The 19,313-nt window shown below is 49.6% G+C and overlaps 1 protein-coding gene across 9 annotated transcripts in view; it reads left to right on the top strand.

The window, feature by feature from the left end:
- Positions 1-19,313, top strand: part of EYA3 (EYA transcriptional coactivator and phosphatase 3) — a 166,469-nt gene that overhangs the window by 116,929 nt on the left and 30,227 nt on the right. For all 9 annotated transcript variants that reach the window (XM_074976655.1, XM_074976654.1, XM_074976650.1 and 6 more), the window contains 3 exons: positions 2,965-3,104; positions 12,133-12,216; positions 12,866-12,955. In XM_074976655.1, the coding sequence (XP_074832756.1) occupies positions 2,965-3,104; positions 12,133-12,216; positions 12,866-12,955 (314 nt within the window). The remainder of the gene's footprint in view (positions 1-2,964; positions 3,105-12,132; positions 12,217-12,865; positions 12,956-19,313) is intronic.

Genomic DNA, 19,313 nt, shown 5'->3' with positions numbered 1-19,313 from the left:
TGGCACTGGTTGATGAAGTGGGTCTTTGCCCACGAAAGCTCATGCTCCAAAATATCTGTTAGTCTATAAGGTGCCACAGGACTTCTTGTTGCTTATGAGAACAGATGCTTTCCCTGCACTCCTCAGGAAGTGCTTCGCTTTCCTTCCCCCAGTTGCCTTTGTCATCTCTGCCGACACTGCTGCGCTTATTGTCTTTCCCCCCGGTGACAGCCATCCATCTGTCTCCTGCATAGTGCTTGTGAAGCAACTTTCATCTTCCCAGTGAGAGCTAACATACGCTAAGTGAAACTTGACCTACTATAAAGGAAGTCACTAGACAGTTGCTCTAGTTCTTAGTGATCCCCAGAGCCATCCCAGCAGCTCTTTCTAAGGCTCTTCAGCTGCGAGGAAACAGACTTTAGACCAGGCCCTTCCAAGGAAGAGGCGCTGGCATTTTGCTTCTCTAACTGACTGAGGAGAAAGGGAGAATGCGTCACACTTCTGGCATGAGGGTAGGGAAGGACAGCAGAAAATCCCAACAAGGAAAAGAAATGGGGACCTTGGCATGGGCGGAAGGGGGTACAAACATGGGGAATGCAGGATCCTTGCCAGACAGGGGACCCTGGTATGAAGGAAACTGGGGGTAAATGCAGGGCAAACACAGCTGTTGATGTAGGGGGAGAGAATGGGGGATCCTGGAATGTCAGGAGGAAGAAAGGGTGGCACACAGAGCCTCTGGCTTGGGGTAGAAGGGCGAAAGGGGATGCACGCAGCCCAGATTTGGTGGTTAATGGGGGAGACTCATACAGAGGGAAGTGGGGGAGGAATTTGGGGCACTCCGAGTCCCTGGCATTTTTGGGTAGGGAAGAGTTGCTGACAGCCCTTAAAATAGAGAGGGATAGGAGGGTGGCCCACAGGGAGCTGAAGGTGGGATACAGTGGCTCCTTGTGCATGCTACTCAGCCTTCACAAACTGTGAAGTGTGCTATGTCCTACTACATATCACAGTCACACTCAGACTTCATGTGTCAGAAGGGAGAGAGTTGCCACCCTCCAGGATAGTCCTGGGGTCTAAAGATCAGTCTTTAATTAAAGATTGTGTCGTGTGATGAACCGTCCAGGAATACATACACCCAAACTCAGCCCTGTCAGAGGGTGCGAAGCTTCCTTACAAAATCCACATTATACAGCTGGGAACTCAAGGCACCAAGATGCAAAGGATGGCTAAATGAGTAATGCTGTAAGAGTGATTTCAAGGCCTCAGAATCCAGCCTTGCGGTGACAGTGCGAAAGCTCCTCCTGTTCCTGTTGCTTGCCCATAAGTGTTTTCAGCAATAAGATTTGTGATTGTAGCTGGCTCAATGATCTGCCATTCAAAGGCACAGCAAGTTGGTCAGCGAAGTTCAAACTGAAACTAAGAGATGCATGTTTTTAATAGTGTCACCAACCTCTGAAACAGGTTGCCAAGCATTATAGCAAATCCCGTCACTTGGAGTGGTAAATCAAGATCAGATGTTCTTCTAAATGACATGCCTATTTTAGCAGCAGCTCACTGGCCTTATGTGGAACTGTAGAGAGAAATTCCCTCCAGCCTGAGTTAGAAACCAGGAAAAGAGAAATTCCAGAGAGCACATCATGTCTGCGTGTGTCCTGTAAGCACCCTAAGTGTTTAGTTAAAAGATGCAGCAAAGTTAATCAACTAGGAGAATTTAACCATCGGTCCAAAGCTGTTTTCCTGTGTGCTGGCTGACCTTTTCTGCTCACAATAGCACCTGCTTGGGATCTCATCACCAGAGCCCCACATCCCTCTCCTGCGTGGCAGGGACAGAGCCCCTCTTGCTGGGAGTGAGAGAGGGTGGTGCTGATTTCCCTGAGGGGGGAGTGCTAGGCCAGAGCCTACTCAGGTGTGTGGTAAGGGCTGAGAGAAGTGTGGGGCCAAGTGTAACTCCTCATTTTAGGCTGAGGGCTCCCAGTTGAGTAGCCTCAGGGAAACTGGAACCTGCTATTACTCCTCCCTGGTTAGGCCTACTGCCTGGGTAGGGCTGGCTTAATACACCCACCTGAGTCTCTGTTTCATGCTGCCCTGAAAGGGGCACAAAGAACTAAGCACTGCTGAGTAGTCACTAGGCCTGGGGGGATGGGCAGGGAGCAAAGGCGTCCGACTAGCCCAGGAACCTGGGGCAAACAAGACGTTAGCTGAGCTAACTGAATAATAACATGCTCTACAGTGGATCCAAATCCTTTCCAAAAGGGCTCTTTTGCAGAGCTCGGGAGCTTGCAGGACCCCTCTAACATACCAAGTTACGGTGTCAGTTGAGGGAGCTCAGACAGCAGTAAGGCAGAGGAGTGGTTGTGGTTTTGGTACAATTCCTAGGGGCTGGGAGAACTCTGCCATTGACTTTGTACCTTACCCAGTCTGCAGCAGTCATTTCTGGGTATGTCTACACTACAGTTTAAATAAATAAATAAATAAATAAATAAATAAATAACGGATGGCACCACATCTCGGAGCCCAGGGTTAGTGGCTTGGGCTGCTGGGATCGAGGAGAGCTTAAAAATTTCGGTGTTGACGTCAGGCTGGAGCTCAGGCTCTGAGGCGCTTTCCTAATGGGGTCTCAGAGCCTTGGCTCCAGCCATATTCAGTGTGTCCATATCCAATTTTTAGCCCCACAGCTCAAGTCCCACAAGTTTGAGTCACTTGATCAAGGCCAGCAGTGTAGAGGTACTGACTGACTGTGACTCTGTCCAGTCTCACTGGTGAATCGACTGGGAAGATGCACGGGGGTGTGGGCATGACTAGACAGAGAAACCTGGCATTTTTCTGTATAGAGTTCAATTGCTGGAGCATCAATGAGGCACAAAAACATCCCCTGTTTCCTGCCTCTGGTATATAGCTGGGAACTGTTGGGAGGGGAAGTGTGTTGGGACTAGGGGCTCATTTTAGAAGGTTGTGGGATTGAAACAGTGTTAAATGTGGTTTTTCTAGGAGATGCATCCACAAGTCCATCTTTGCCAAGAGCAACAGCAAGTAAAGAATTAGATGAGCAGACCAGGAAAAACATGTCTGGGAGAAACAGGGGCAAGAGGAAAGCAGATGCCTCCTCCACTCAGGACAGTGAACTGGAAGTAAGTGAACGGTCATTTTGGAAGCAATCTCCAGCCACCTCATCTTTCTTCCCTTTTCTGGTGGGGGGAGGGATTGGGATACTGGGGTAAGACAAAGGAGGGACACTGGAGGTCCACAAATGCCACTCTCTAACCACAATCACAAAACTCAGACTCTGTTGATGGAGGTTGATAAAAGTGGTGGGACACTCCACCTCACGTTAGAGTGTGCGTGAGAGCAGGCTGGGCCTGATGAAATTTGCCCTAGGGCTCTAAAGAAGCTAGCTGCAGCTATCTTGGAACTGTCAGTAATTAACTTTGAAAACGACTGGACTCAGTGAAGTCCCAGAGGATTGGAGAAAGGCAAACTTAGTGCCTAACTTTGAGTGGGAAGGAAAGAGGATGTAGGGGGTTATAGACCAGTCAACCTAGCTTTGGTACCTGGGAAAATACTGGAACACATTATTAAGCAATCCTTTTGTAAGCACCTGGAGAGTAAATTTTTAAGGAGTGGACAGCATGGATTTGTCAAGAACGAAGTGTGGCAAACCAGCCCAATTTCCTCCTCTGTTACGGGTGCTGATCTGTGATTAAGGAGAAGCAATAGATCTGACATAGCTTGATTTTTAGTAAAGCTTTTGGCACAATCCCACATGACAATCTCATAAGCAAATTCGAGAAATGTAGTGTAGATGAAATTACTCTCAGGGGATTCATGACTGGTTGAAAGACTAGTCACAGTACAGTGATTATTTGTCAGACAGTTAGTTACCTCCCATGAATGTAAACAAACTTGTTTCCCTAAGCTAGGGGTGGGCAAAATATGGCCCGCAGGCCAGCTCTGGCCCTCCAAGCCTTTCAGTCCAGCTTGCAGCCCACCCTGCTGGGACCCTCAGGCATGGAGCAACCCCAGGACTCAAAGTGACTGGCAGCTCCGTATGGCACCTCAGGCGGGGTGTGTGTGAGACGCCTCATGTGCTGCGTCTGCCCCCAACACAATCTCTCAGCTTCTGTTGTCCAGAAATCAGCGGAGCAGCCAGCCATTTTGAGAGGCCTGGGGCTGCTGTAGGCAGTGGGGCTGCTTGATGGGCCCATTGGGTTGCTGGCCAGGACCCACCTAGGTAAGTGCATCCTTGTCAGAGGCTGCCTCTGACACTCCAATGCCCTGCCACAGGTCACCACCCCCACCCCAGGTCACAGCTCCCTCTCAGACCCTGCACCCCCTCCCACACTCCTCTTCTGCACCCAGACCCCCTCTTGGACCCTGCACACCAATTCCTTGCCACAGATCACAACCCCTTCTTCTTCGAGTGTCCCCGTGGGTGCTCCACGTTAGGTGTCGGGTTTGCCCTGGCGCCGCAGGTCGGATCTTCCAAGCAGTTTCTGCCAGACCGCGCATGCGCCGGTGCGCGCTGCTCCCTTGCATGCTCCGTGCCACGTGCGCGATCCGGTCCCTGCCAGTTCCTCTTTAACCGCCATCGGCTGCAGACAGAATCTGCTCAGGCTATGGCCAGAGTTAGCGTATTTAACGTTTTTAATTGTTTTAAAGTTTCTTCAGTCTTAGATTAAGTTAGTCGGCTGTTGTTTTTTTTTTTTTTTTTGAAAACAAAGAATGGAAAGGAATTCAAAGCTTCCAATCCTAGTAACAAGTGGAGCACCGGAGGCCAGGAGCCTAGGGCCATTAGCCCTCCTGCCGGGGCAGGCTTTATCTGAGAGGGGAACAAGCACAGAGAAGGTGCTAAGTACCCTATTAACAACTCAAAGACTCACCACAATGTCCTCTTCAGGATTCAAGAAGTGCGAGTCGTGCCGCGAGGCGATGCCAGCGTCTGATGGGCACAGTCAGTGCATAAGGTGCTTGGGGGAATCCCATTGTCACTCAGAAATGTTCCTTCTGCGCCAAGTTAACAGCCAGAGCAAAGAAGGACAGGGAAATGCGGCTGAAAATGCTGCTGTTCGACAAGGCCCTCCAGCCAGACGTGCCGGAGCGGCCGCAGCAGGAGGGACCCTCCGGGGCCCATAAAAGGAAAGTCGCGTCCCTAACCCCATCAGCGCAAAAACGGAGGAAAATCTCCCCAACCCGATCCCTGCCGGCAGCAACAGCGAGCGGGACGGGTGGAGCGCACAGCCCCCAGCCGCAGCTACAGCTGATCAGCGGCAGCACGGAGACGCACGTGGCGGAGGTTCAGCCTCCGATGATCAAACAGCCGCCCCGCACCGCGGGCAGGGCGGAGGCCAAGCAAGCGCCAGAGCTGGCGGCACCGCAAACAGTGGCACCGACCCCCGGGGAACCGGCGGCGCAGAGCACACAGGCACGCGGCCTGCAGGCACTGGGGGAGACCGTCCACGCGGCACTGCTGAGGAGCGTGCCGAGCGCGGTGCAGACTACGGGGCCGAGATCCCCGACGCGTCAGGGGGCGGAGCCACCCCCACAGGGGAGGGGAAAGGCAGCACAGAAAACACGGCACCGCAGTCCCTCTCCATACAGGGCTGCAGAGCTGCTTTCTCTGAGCCCTCCGCTTGTGCTGCGGACTCCAACGAGAAGGCAGGGGTCACCCCTAGCCTATCCGGAGCCCCCATCTCCATTGCTACAGCCAGCCTCCCCATGGCTTGGACCACCTTCGCCCTTCTTGGGCTTCGAGCCACTTGAGTACTATCACAAATCGGTCTCTCCTGCGTCCCATGTCTCCAGAAGATCTTGCTCCCCCAGACGTAGGGGGTCTGCACCAAGGGAGTGGTCCAGGTCACCATCCCAGGAGCAGTGCCCGTGTTGCCATGGTCGCCCCTATCATGCGGGGCATAGACACCACAGGCATATACCAGGGACAGATCCCCACAGACGGTTCCGTATCCCCGAGGGCAATCGCGAACGGGGACAGAGACTCAGATATCTCAGCGGGAGTTGGTTCTGGAACCCCGGGATTTTCCCTCGCAAGCTTCTAGCGAGCAGATGTACCACCGTCCACAGGACCCCGAGGGGTCCAGAGAGGCGTACCCTAGCGGTTCCTCGCTGTCCTCCCCGGATGAGGCGACGGCCCCAGGGGACGTCCATCCTCCAGACGATCTCAAACAGTTCCAAGAGCTGTTTAAAAGGGTGGCCTTCATGCAAGGCATCCAGACAGCAGAGGTGCAAGAGAAGCACCATAAGCTCCTTAAAAATCTGAGACCTCCGGCCTCCTCTAAAATAGCAATACCGCTTGATGAAGCAATCTTGGAGTTCGCCACCACGATATGGCAGACCCCTGCGACTATTCCGCCTGTCCACAAGAGAGCGGACAAGAAATACTTCGTGCCAGCAAAGGGCATGGAGTTCCTATTCAGCCACCCGCAACCAAATTCTCTGGTGGTAGAATCGTCTCAACAGAGATCAAAAACGTCTCAGTTCAAAACAGGGGGAACAGACAAAGATGCCAAGAAACTAGAGCTGTTCGGCAGAAAGGTCTACTCCTCCTCCACCCTACTGTTGAGAATGGCGAATTACGCAGCGCATCTAGCGAACTATAATTTTGACAACTACTCCAGGCTGACTTCCCTCATGGACTCGCTTCCAGAGGACAAGAAGCCAGTGCTCAAGGCTATCGTGCAAGAAGGCTACGCGGCCTCGAGGACAGGAGTTCAGATCGCTCTAGTTGTAGCGGATACGGCAGCACGCTCAACAGCTACGGCAGTGGTCATGAGCAGGGAGTCCTGGCCCCAGATATCGGGTATCCCGAGGGATATGCAGGCGAAGATCGTTGATCTCCCCTTTACACGCAGAAGCTGTTTGCAGTATCAACCACAGCGTCCCCAGTACCACAGGGGCTACAAGCAAGGGCGACATCAACAGCACCAACAGTACAGAACTCCCAGGCAACGTTCTCAACAGAGCCGTGCGTCCTCGGGGCAGGGCCAAAGGCCACAAGTTTGACACACAGATCGAGGGCTGCACTATCGCTACCATCGCGCAATGTCATCCGAAGCTACTGTTCCACCATCGCCTCCGACCATTCTACGACCAGTGGCAAAAGATCACCACAGACAAATGCGTACTGGAGATCATAGCCACGGGTTATGCGATTCCCTTCCAGTCGCTCCCACCTCCACAACCTCCACCCAGACCCCACCTAAAGGACGCCTCCCACGAAGCAAGACTCAAGCAGGAGGTAGGCCATCTTATGCTTATAGGGGCAGTGGAAAGAGTGCCGGAGCAACTCCGAGGGAAAGGGTTCTACTCAAGATACTTCCTCACAGAGAAAAAGACAGGAGGCTGGAGGCCCAGCCTAGATCTTCAAGGCCTCAACTGGTACTTGCGCAAGCAACGCTTTCGGATGATCACAGTCGCCTCTATACTTACGGCACTGGACAATGGAGATTGGTTCGCAGCCCTCGACTTACAAGATGCGTATTTCCACATAACTATTCACCTGGCTCACAGGCGTTTTCTCCGGGTTATGGTAGGCAAAGAACATTTTCAGTACAAGGTTCTGCCGTTCGGCCTCTCCTCGGCCCCCAGAGTCTTCACCAAGACCTTGGCAGTGGTGTCAGCCAATCTGCACAGACGGGGTGTTTGTATTCCCATATCTGGAAAAAAAACAAAAACAAAAAACGACTGCCTACTGAAAGGGGCCTCGAAGGAGGAGGTACTTCGCATGATACGCGTCACAGCAGACACGTTCTCTTCGCTGGGCCTGGTCATCAATCTGGCAAAATCAAAGATAGACCCCGCACAGGACATAGAGTTCATAGGGGCACATATAACTTCCATCACAGCAAGGGTTTATCTACCAGACGCCCGCTTTCGTGCCATTGGTTCCCTCGTGCAAGTCATCACCTTCAGCCCCACGGTGCCAGTTCTGACGTGCTTACAGCTGCTGGGCCACATGGCAGCAGCAATGTTTGTGGTACAGAATGCCCGATTGCATAGGCGCAGCATGCAGCACTGGCTGGCGAGCGTCTACAAACCGGCAGCTCACACTGTCCACAGGGTGGTGTCGCCCACGACAGAGGTGCGCAGATCCCTGCAATGGTGGGTGAACCCCAAGAACATGCTAACAGGGGTGCCATTTCACCAACCACAAATATCTGTTTTTCTCACTACCGATGCCTCCCACATAGGGTGGGGAGCACACATGGGTGAAAAGGTGACACAAAGACTGTGGTCCTCCACGGAACAGTCACTGCACATAAATATACTGGAGCTCAGAGCAGTGTTCAACGCCTGCAAACACTTTCGAGACCATATACAAGGCAAGTAGTCGGGATCAGTACAGACAATACCTCCACCATGTTTTATATAAATCAGCAAGGAGGAGCTCTTTCCCATGCCTTATGTGCGGAAGCAGTCCGATTGTGGAACTGGTGCATCGCCAACAATATAACCTTGAAAGCCTCGTATTTACCAGGCGCTCACAATGTGAAGGCAGACCAGCTGAGCAGGCGCTTCACACTCACACACGAGTGGCAGATTCGTTCCGATCTGCTACGACCGATTTTTCACGCATGGGGTTTTCCCCAGGTAGACCTGTTTGCCACTCAACGCAACAAGAAGTGCCCACAATACTGCTCCAGGGCAGGACTGGGACGGGGGGTCCCTGGGGGACGCATTCGCGATCTCGTGGAGGGGCCCCCTGCTCTACGCCTTTACTCCCACAGTGCTTATCCACAAAGTCTTGCAGAAAGCCAGGAGAGAGAAAGCCCGAATGATCCTAGTAGTCCCAACGTGGGATTGACAGCAATGGTTCCCCTTACTCCTGCGCATGTCGGACTGTCCACCGATGCCCCTCCCGGTGGCGCCGGATCTGCTCACGCAGCCCAGGGGTCCATAGTGCATCCACACCCCCGAGGCCTGCGACTGCAAGCATGGTTAATCCATGGCTCAGCTCCCTAGAGAGCACGCGTACGGAGGGAGTGCAACAAGTCCTAGAAAGTAGCAGGACTTCCACCAGGAAGCCCTATAAGCAAAAATGGACTCGATTCACTGCATGGTGTTCTACCAAGCAATTAGCCCCGCTTGCTAAGCATATACCTGTAATACTAGAGTATTTACTGGACCTCAAGAGAGGCGGAATCTCCCTATCCTCGTTGAAGGGTCCACCTTGCCGCTATATCAGCTTTCAGACATGAAGAGGAAGAGCACATGGTGTTTGCCCATCCCATGGTTACCAGGTTCCTCAAAGGGCTGGTAAACCTATACCCCCCTCGGAAACCGCTTCCACCTTCGTGGAGCTTGGACCTGGTGCTTAATGCGCTAACGGGACCACCGTTTGAACCCTTAGCCATGGTTTCCCTCAGTCTCCTTACGATAAAGACGACCTTCCTTCTTGCATTCACATCAGCTCGCAGGGTGAGCGAGCTTGCGGCAGTCATGGCAACGCCACCCTGCACAGTAATTTCCAAGGAGGCGGTAACCTTACTGCTGCATCCAGCCTTTGTTCCCAAAGTTTCTTCAGAGTTTCATATTAACGAACCTATAGTTTTACCCTCGTTATCCAAAGCCTCATAACTCCAACAAAGAGGTGCGCCTACACCTCCTGGACGTGAGGAGGGCGCTGGCTTTCTATACAGACAGGACTAAGTCCTTCCGGAAAACGGATAGACTCCTTGTCTCTCTCGCTCCCAAATCAAAAGGCGAAGGTCTCTCTCTGCAGAGAATCTCGAAGCACGTCGTATCCTGCATAAAAATGTGCTACGAACTCAAGAAGTCTCCTTTACTGGCCACGCCCAGGGCTCACTCCACTAGGGCGGTGGCGGCATCAACAGCCTTTTTCAAGGGTGTTGCGCAAAAGACATTTGCAGAGCGGCGACCTGGTCATCCTATGACACCTTTGCCAAGGACTACGCCCTTCACAGGGTGTTCCAAGAGGATACCCGTCTCTCGACAGCGGTCCTCTCGGGGACAAGCTGCACATGATCCGATTACCCACCTCCTATTTTAGGTTACTGCTGGGTAGTCACCTAACGTGGAGCACCCACGGGGACACTCGAAGAAGAAAGAGAAGTTACCCACTGTAGTAACGGTGGTTCTTCGAGATGTGTCCCTGTGGGTGCTCCACCACCCGCCCATCCTCCCCGCTTTGGATCCCTGTTTAGTGTTTTGCAGGAGCATCCGAGGTGGTTGGTCAAGGAACTGGCGGGGACCGGATCGCGCACATGGCCGGGAGCGTGCAAGGGAGCGTTGTGCACCGGCGTATGCGCGGTCCGGCAGAAACTGCTTGGAAGATCCGACCTGCGGCGCCAGGGTGAGCCCGACACCTAATGTGGAGCACCCACGGGGACACATCTCGAAGAACCACCGTTACTACGGTGAGTAACTTCTCTTTCCTTTACCCACATACCCCCTCAGACTCCACATCCCCTCATGCACCCCAGTCCCTAACCTGGTCTCCCTTCTGCACCCAACCTCCATTCCAAATGCTGCATCACCTTGAAAAGGGAGGCACTTAACCACTTTTCAAAATCTTGGAGTGGCTCCCCCCCCCCATAAAAAATGATTGCCCACCTCTGCGCGAAGCAGTTTGACTGGGGGAAAGAAAAAAAAAAAAGGACTGTGTAAACTTGTAGGCACTAAAGATTTTTATGTAGGTTTTGTTTTTCAGGATCAGAGGGGTATCCGTGTTAGTCCATATCTGCAAAAACAACAAGAAGTCCTGTGACACCTTATAGACTTCAAAAACAGACTCCAAAGAGAAACTGCAGAGCTACAATTCATTTGCAATTTTGACATCATCAATCAAAGATTGAACAGAGACTGGGAGTGGCTGGCCAACTACAAAAGTAGTTTCTCTTCTGTTGGTGTATGCACCTTCACATTAGCTGCTGAAAGTGGGCCGCATCCTCCCTACTGAATTGACTTGGTCAGCTCTGACTTTCCTCTTGACTGGAACTCCATCCTTTTCATGTGCCTATATAATTAGATCCTCCTAGAATCTCTACTACATTGCATCTAATGAAGTGGGTCTTTGCCCACAAAATCTTGTGCTCCAAAATATGTTAGTCTACAGGGGGTCCACAAGACTTTTTGTTGGTTTTGGCTTTGAGTGCAGTTATGTAACCAACAGTATCCTACATTTGTAAATTGCTAGGGCGACCGTATCGCCCTGTCCGAAATACAGGACAGGGAGATGTGGGGGAGGTGCGGCTCCTCCTGGCTCCTCAAAGCCGCAGAGAAGCAGCAGCTGCCTGCCCCCATCCCTCAAGCCCCGGGGAAGTAGCAGCCTCTGGTGCTCCCTGCCCATACCCCAGCCGCAGGGACACGGCATGGATGCAGCAGCTGAGTGCTCTCCAGCCAGCAGCTGCTGGCGGAAAAGATCAGTGAGTGTTGGGGGGCCCCAAATGCAGGACAATTAGTCCCTTTTAAAAAACAAGTAGGGACGCCTTTTTGGAGTTCCAAATAAAGGATTGTCCCACCTAATACAGGACAGTGGTCACCGTATAAATTGCACTTTCATGATAGAAATTACACTAGAGTGCTTGTATGAGGTGAATTGAAAAATACTATTTTTTCATTTTTACAATGGAAGTATTTGCCATAAAAATAATGTAAAGTGTGGCCTGTACACTTTGTGCTTTGTGTTGAAATCAATATGTTTGAAAATGTAGAAAAACATCCAAAAATATTTAATACATTTCTGCTGATATTCTATTTAACAGTGTGATTAAAATTGGGATTAATTGTGATTAACGTTTTTAATCTTGATTAAATTTTTGAGTTAATCATGTGAGTTAACTGTGATGAATTGACACCCCTAATAAGAAGTAATGGGGTTGATCTGTAGCAAGGCAGATTTAGGTTAGCTCTTAAAAACCCTTTTTGACTCTCAGGGTAGTTGTGCTCTGGAAGAGGCTTCCAGGGGAGGCTGCAGAATCCCTGTCACTGGCGATTTTTAAGAACACATTGGGCAAACGCCTGTCAGGGCAGGTCTAGCTTTATGGGTTCCTGTCTCAGTCTGGGGCTGGACTTCGTGACTTCTCCAGATCCTGGCAGCCCAACAGTTCTGTGAGTTTGTTTCCTCCTGCAGCGTGGCAGTAGGAGTACCCCACAATTAACCTCCCTTTGTCATTCCTTCCCCAGAGAGTGTTTCTGTGGGACTTGGATGAGACCATCATCATTTTCCATTCCCTTCTCACAGGGTCGTATGCCCAGAAGTATGGAAAGGTAACGTTGGCTTACCTCTCTCTCTCTCAGAGAAGTAGAAAATGCACACTCCTTGCTTGCATGAGGATCCTGTTTTGTTCCATTGTGAGTTATGTGCCTTCCTCTCCTTCCCAGGGAGGAGATAAGGGGCAGCCTCCTGCTCCTCCCTTGCCCAAAAAGGTTCCATAGATATAGGCATCTTCCTCCTCATCTCCAGATTAAGCCATGCCGGAGGGGGGAAAAGGATTCCACCTCTAGTTCCACAAGGTCACATCAGGACTTATTAAGAAGGGTGGCCTCCCACCTAGCTCTCCAGCATAAGGAGCTAGAGGAGCCAGCAGACACCCTAATTGGGGTACTCAGCCAGGTAGTCCCGGCCAAAGCAGTCTTTCCCCCTGCATGAGAATCAAGAGGGCCGTTTGGCAGACACTTCTCCCTGCCCTCCATTTCCAAAAGGGCAAAGTGCAAATACTTTATCCCCCAGCAAAAGACATACATATTTATACACTCATTTTACCCTGGGGTTCAGTTTGTTTTGCTTTGATACTTTTTAGAATCTGGCTGTTCGTCAGGATCCAGTGGGAATCCAGTGAAGTTTCATTGGCAAGAGTTTATCTCTGCTTTAGCACGTAACTGGGGCAAAATCTTCTTTTCCTGTTTTGCTTTCCAGGACCCAACTCTGGTGATTGGCTCAGGTCTGACAATGGAGGAGATGATTTTTGAAGTGGCTGACACACACTTATTTTTCAACGACTTAGAGGTATGCGTCAGCTGTTTGTTCAGGAGCCTAAATATCAGAAACCTCCTATTGAGTGGGTTGTTTTTAACTGCAAACATCAGTGTGATGCAGAACTTCATATGAGAATCTAAGGGCTTGTCTACACTGGGTTTTTTTGTTTTTGTTTTTGTTTTTCTGAAACCCCCTTTCGCCCTCCCCACCCAAAAGAACTCCCAAAACCAAAGTGAAAATAGCCAAGTAGCATATTTCAAGATAAGAGGTCTTTTTCCCTTGAAATAATTGCTCCATCTCTGCAAACAACACTTGCCAACCTCCCACCCCTCTTTCAAGGACAAAAAGGAATGTGTGTGAGCAAAGTACAGCTATTATTCACTCATGTAAAGGCTCTAATTGCAATTTCTTGGCTGTAAGTGAGAACGCTCCTTTTCACAATGCTGTGGCTGTGTGAATGCAATTTTTCAAACATTACTTATTTAGAACATTGAATTAAGTAAAGTCAAGAAAATTTCTAGTGCAGACATAGTCTAAGAACATCTGCCAGAACTATAGTGGTAGAGGAACAAAGCTGGCATGTTAGCCCAGGTCATGCAGAACGGGGTGCACTCAGCCTATCAGTGGCTGTAACTATGTGCATACTTCAGGTACTGAAAATAAATGGTTGGAAATAAAAATCAGATCTTAGCTGATGTCCAGTTCCTTCCTGTGAGCACTAGGCCACATTGCCCCTGAGCTTACAGTTCTGTTTTTAAAAGCTAACCCTTTAGCTGCTGGGTTTAATTTAGGAGCCGTTTGCTACCACAAGTGTGAGCATTATAATGTGCTCCACCATTTGCATTTTTAAAAGCAATGTTAAAGACCTGCCGACAGTTTTCATTAGTATTTTCAAATCCCAAATTTTTTGTTAATTTTCTGCTGCCCCTGTTTGGCTTTGAGCTTTACAAAGGAAAGCAATCTGGGGGTGTCACTGTTCCAGCTCATCAGGTCTCCACATAGTGCAGCTTGGATAGTCTGAGATGGCAAAGCCCAAAAGACAATGTCTCTTGCTGGCAGCTCAGTTTTCCAAGGTAGTCACAGAGGGGTAGTTGTGTTAGTCTGTATCTTCACAAGACAAAAAAGCAGTCCTGTAGCACTAACAAAATAACATATTAGGTGATGAGCTTTCGTGGGACAGACCCACTTCTTCAGAGCTGGAAAATTCTGGTAAATAAAAACTGAGACAAGGGGAATTTAACAGGAAGGTAGAAGAATATTAAATAAAAACTGATGTATCAGCTAGATAGGACAGAAGAGGGGGAAGAAAATTACTTAGCGCAAGTGTCTGTTAAGTGGGCTGCCTAGGATCACTATGAATATCAAAGATGGGGAAACTGTCCTTGTAATGCATAAGGTAATTGATATCTTTGTTTGAGTTCATGGTGTAAAGAATCAAACTAGAGAATAAACTCCAAAGTAGATGCCTCCCTTCATAATCTGGTGTTAAAGTCTCTTTGTTTTAGAATGCAGGTTTTTAAGTTTTGAATGCTCTGACCTGGTAGGTTGATGTGCTCACTGACAGGTTTCTGAGTATTCAGATTCCTAATGTCTGATTTGTGTCCGCTCTTTCTTTGGCCAAGTGATTGTCCAGTTTGTCCGATGTGCGTACCAGAGGGGCATTGCTGGCGCATAGGGCATCTATCACATTGTTGGAGATACAGGAGTATGAGCTCCTGATTACGTGACTGATGTAGTTGGGTCCAGTGATGGTGTCTCCAGTGTAAATATGCAGACAGAGGTGGCAATAGGGTTTGTTGCAAGGAAACGTTTCAGGCTTAGTGTTTCTGTAGTTGCTAGTGAGAATTTTCCTGAGGTTGGGTGGCTCTCTGTAGGACAGGACAGGACAGGACAGGCCTCTCGCCCAGAGCCTGTGAGAATGCAGCATCATGTTCCAGTCTATGTTGTAGATTGTTGATAATGTGCAGGAGGGTTTGAGCAGGGAGCTATAGGTAGCGACAGGTGGTGTTCTGTTGTTGACCTTCTTGGGCCTGTCTTGAAGTAGTTGGTTCCTGGGTATTCGTCTGTCCCTGTCAATCTGTTTTTTTTTATTTCTCCTGCTGGGTAATTAAGTTTTACAAATGTCTGGTAGAGATTTTGAAGTTTTCGTCCGCTGTCAGTAAGATTGGAGCAGATGCAGTTATAATATGGAGCGATACCTATCGCACTGAGGTCAGAGGTCATCGAGTCCAGTCCCCTGCCCTCTCAGCAGGACCTATCAACATCCCTGAGACACTTTTTTTTTAAATCTGTTTGCCCCAGATCCCTGAATGGCCCCCTCAAGCATGGAGCTCGCAACCCTGGGTTTAGCAGGCCAATGCTCAAACCACTGAGCTACCCCTTCCGCCCGAGTTGTATCAAACGGTGGATCATGTGATGTGTCCCGCATGAAAGCTGGAGGCATGTAGGTAAGAGCCGCAATCAGTAGGATTCTGGCTGAGAGTGGTATTGATTTGGCCATCAGTTACTGTGGTGTCCAGGAAATGGATGTCTTGTGTGCAGTGATCAAGGCTGAGATTGATGGTGGGGTACAGGTTTGTTAAAATCTCTGTGGAATTCTTCCAGAGTCTCTAACCTATGGGTCCAAATGATAAAGATGTCAGCGACGTAGTATGAGTAAAGGAGGTGTAATAGGGGATGGGAGCTGAGGAAACATTCTCAGTCAGCCGTAAGAAGTTAGCCTACTGTGGGGCCATGCGGGTGCCCATACCAGTGCCGCTAATCTGGAGGTATAAATTGTCCCCAGATCGGAAATAGTTGTAGGTGAGGACAAAGTTACATAGCTCAGCCACCAGATGTGCTGTGGTAGCATCTGGGATAGTGTTCCTGATCGCCTGCAGTCTGTCTTCACGTGGAATATTGGTGTGAAGAGCTTCTACATCCATGGTGGCCAGGATGGTGTTTTCAGGAAGATTTCGTATGTTTTGAAATTTCCCCGGGAAGTCAGTGGTGTCTCATAGAGGTGTTTCCAAGGTAGAAAGAGCTGCGTAAATGCCTTTGCCTTGACATTTATCAGAGATCGCTTAATGTTGGCTGCATGAACGTGAATTTGATACCAGTGTAAACATGATCTGTGATGTTACTGCTGCAGGAAATGCACTTTGGGCTAATTAAAGACATGGAAGTGAGGATTTTGAATTGACTGTAATCTCCCCATTGCCATCTGCCAGTTTCTGATGTTACTGCACCTCTTACCCTTTTGGGGCTTCTTTGCTGGCACCCCACTTCGCTGATGGCTAGTGGTCTGAGACCATTCTCATGGAAGAGCCTGAGTCTTCCTTTAGATGTGGGGTTTAAGCTGTGATTTCTCCTGTAGTTCACAGTGGATATCTCAGCAAGTCTGAATTTAGGTCAGTGCCTGCAGCTCTGCTGTCTCTCTGGGGTAATTGACTCACCAGTCTTCATTAAGCAAATTATTATTTACCCAGAACAAAAGAAAGAAAGAAAAACAGACCTTAAAACCATCAGCAACTCACCTACAGTACCCAAATGGCCAGATGGGGAGATAGCTTTGTTACCTGCTTCCTGGAGGGAGTATGTCCTAGCTCTCTCTCCTTTGGATGACATGCTTTAACTTCAAAACCTGAAGCACATAGTTTTTAGTAGTGCTTTTTTGTTCCCGTACTTGCCAGTATTGAGTAGTGGCACCTTGGCAGCCCCAACTGCGGGATTGGCTGTGGGGGGAGAACCAGCTGAGTACTGGCTCCTCTTTTTATTTTTATTTTTTTAAACAAACCCCCCCCCCCCCCCAAAACCACTGGTTTTTAGCATATATACACAATGCCCTAAGTATTGCCTGTACACACGTTGCACTGATTCGTAGGCATCAGGGTGGACTGCTAGCTCTTGGCAGACCTCACATGCACCCTCTGGTGAACTATTACACCGATCTGTGACCCGGGGATCCTTGAAATACCCCGTGCCTTCTGTCAGTGGACACCAGGGGGTCCCATCAACAAATACGAGAGCTCAGCACCCATGTTCAGCGCTTCCCCTCGTCCTTGGTGGTGTCTCTACTAGGCTCTTTCCCCCGTTCCTCTTGTTTGTTATCACTGGTTCGGCTTCAGCTGGGAGAGTGATGTTGGGATGAGTCGTTTACACTGGACTCCAGGCAGCCACCAGCATTTTCACTAGGCATGAGTCAGTACCTGACTTGTTTGTTTGCTGTTCAGTAGCCATATAAAAAGGTGAGTTTCAAACCAAAAGGAATTTTCTCCATTCTTTTTGACAAAATGGAAAAATCTCTTTTGGAGCAATCAAATGTTCTGTATATCAGTTTGAATCAGCATTTTGTTTGAACGATAGCAAATCAATGCATTCTGATGTTTTCAGAATTGCTTTCCAAGTTTGGGGTTGCTTTTTTTTCCACCAAATTCAACCCACGTTTCTGAATGGTTTTGGTGCCTAGAAATAGGCATTTGTTGGCAAATTTATTATTTGCCAAAAATTGCACTGAAGTGCCACTTCACCCACGTGCTCATGGCTGGGCTACACCAGGTGGTTAGAGTGCCAGCAGCTGCTCATGAGCTTTTGATACTCTTGGTCTTACAGTAAGGGGGAAATGCTCAAGAAAAATGGTATTTGGGGATCTGATTCTGCACTTCCTCCATGCTCTAATGGACATGACACTGTTTGTAGTACTACCACTATGTGACAGGTTGTTGGCATGTCACCATGACTGGGTTATTTGGGATGGAATGAATTTGTATTTGTATTTGTATTATCACCCAAAGATGTGTCAGCATTGGGAAAGATACAGTAAAATACAGTGTGGGTGTGGTAACTATGGTAAAAGTGACAAATGAACTTCAGGCATTATCATTGCAGCTGTATCAGACCCAGGATATTAGAGAGACGGTTGGCTGGGTGATGTCTTTTATTGAACCAGCTACTGTTGGCGAGAGACACACGCTTTCAAGTTTACACAGAGTGCTTCAGGGCTGGGCATGGAACTCCAACCATCACAGCTAAATTCATATGTTTAACATAGGTAGATAGCGCGCATTCTAAGGGACCATGCAAGGTAGGGCAGCTTGTTAACACCTTGGGAGCTCAAATTCATACCTCTGCCAAGCACCACAATCATGGACTGAACAGAGCTGCTGGCCTCATGGCTGCGTAGAGCAATCTGTAACCAACTAACCCACTCTTTGTGTCTAATGGGTGCAGAGGTGTTAAAATCTCACGCTGCCTTGAATGGCTCCTGCCAGGATGTGCTACCTGCTCTTGCTGAACAATCTGTTCCACCTTGCATTTAGCTGTGATGCTCAGGAGTTGTCTACACTGGGGCTTTTTGTGGAAAACCCCTTTTTTTTCTGGAAAGAAAAAAAACCCCTTGCATCCAGACTGCATAGCTGGTTATTCTGGAATAACAGGACATTTAGCTCAAAAGAGTAACTCCACCAAAATTAATAACTTTCACCAACCTCCACCCCCAAACCTTTCAGTTTTGCCACTGACTCTGCATATGTACTAAGCAAGGGAATTCCGACTTAATGGGCCTCCAGGGAGGCATCCCATGATTGGGCGCTCTAGTGTGAAGGATCAATTTTGAAATGCTCTTGCAGCGTGAATGCTCTTTTCAGAAGTAACTTATTGCGACAGTAGAACATCAAAAAAGTAATTTAGGAAAGCCCTGTAATGTAGACATAGCCTCAGAGAGCCTTTCCAGCCCTGAAGAAAAGCTCGGTGGTTATATCTACACAGCAGCTAGACTTCCTCAGCTGGCTCATGTCAGCTCTTTGGGCCTGGGTCTGTGGGGCTGCAGCCCAATGCTGGGACCCTCCCACCTTGCAGGGTCCTTGAACCTGTGCTCCAGCCCAAGCCCAGTAACCTACACCGCAGGCAGCACTGTCCTGTCCATTGGACAGTTTGCGGCACCAGCCCCAGACCCCACACTTGGGGGAACCCCACAAGACCTACAGCGGCCTGGAAGGTCACCAGTAGCACAGGCTGGGCCCAGCTCTCCCCCAAGTCACCAGTGGCAGCAGGAGCAACCCAGCAGCTTCTCTCATCATCTCTGAGAGAGGTTGTTCCACTTCACTGCTGCAGCAGGACATGGACCTCCCGAGCCCCAGCCTGCTCTGCTCCCCTGAGTGATGCACCTGGGAGCTAGGCTCAGGCGAGTGTAGCAGGCTGGGGCCAGGTCAGTCTGCTTCCTACCACCACCATGAGTACAGGGGACAGCTTGACCATTGCTGCTGGCCACAGGCCCCTGGTGATCCCCCACAGGTTGCAGTGCTCAGAGGAGAGTGCGTGGAGAAAGAAGTGCAATGGGGAGGGTCCTCACATCTACCCCTGCTCTGCCCCACAGTCTGCCTAGGGACAGCACTGACTGCAGATAAAATCC

Source organism: Carettochelys insculpta, chromosome 24 (genome assembly GCF_033958435.1).
Source record: "Carettochelys insculpta isolate YL-2023 chromosome 24, ASM3395843v1, whole genome shotgun sequence".
Lineage (NCBI taxonomy): Eukaryota > Metazoa > Chordata > Testudines > Carettochelyidae > Carettochelys > Carettochelys insculpta.
This window is presented reverse-complemented; position numbering and strand designations above follow the sequence as displayed.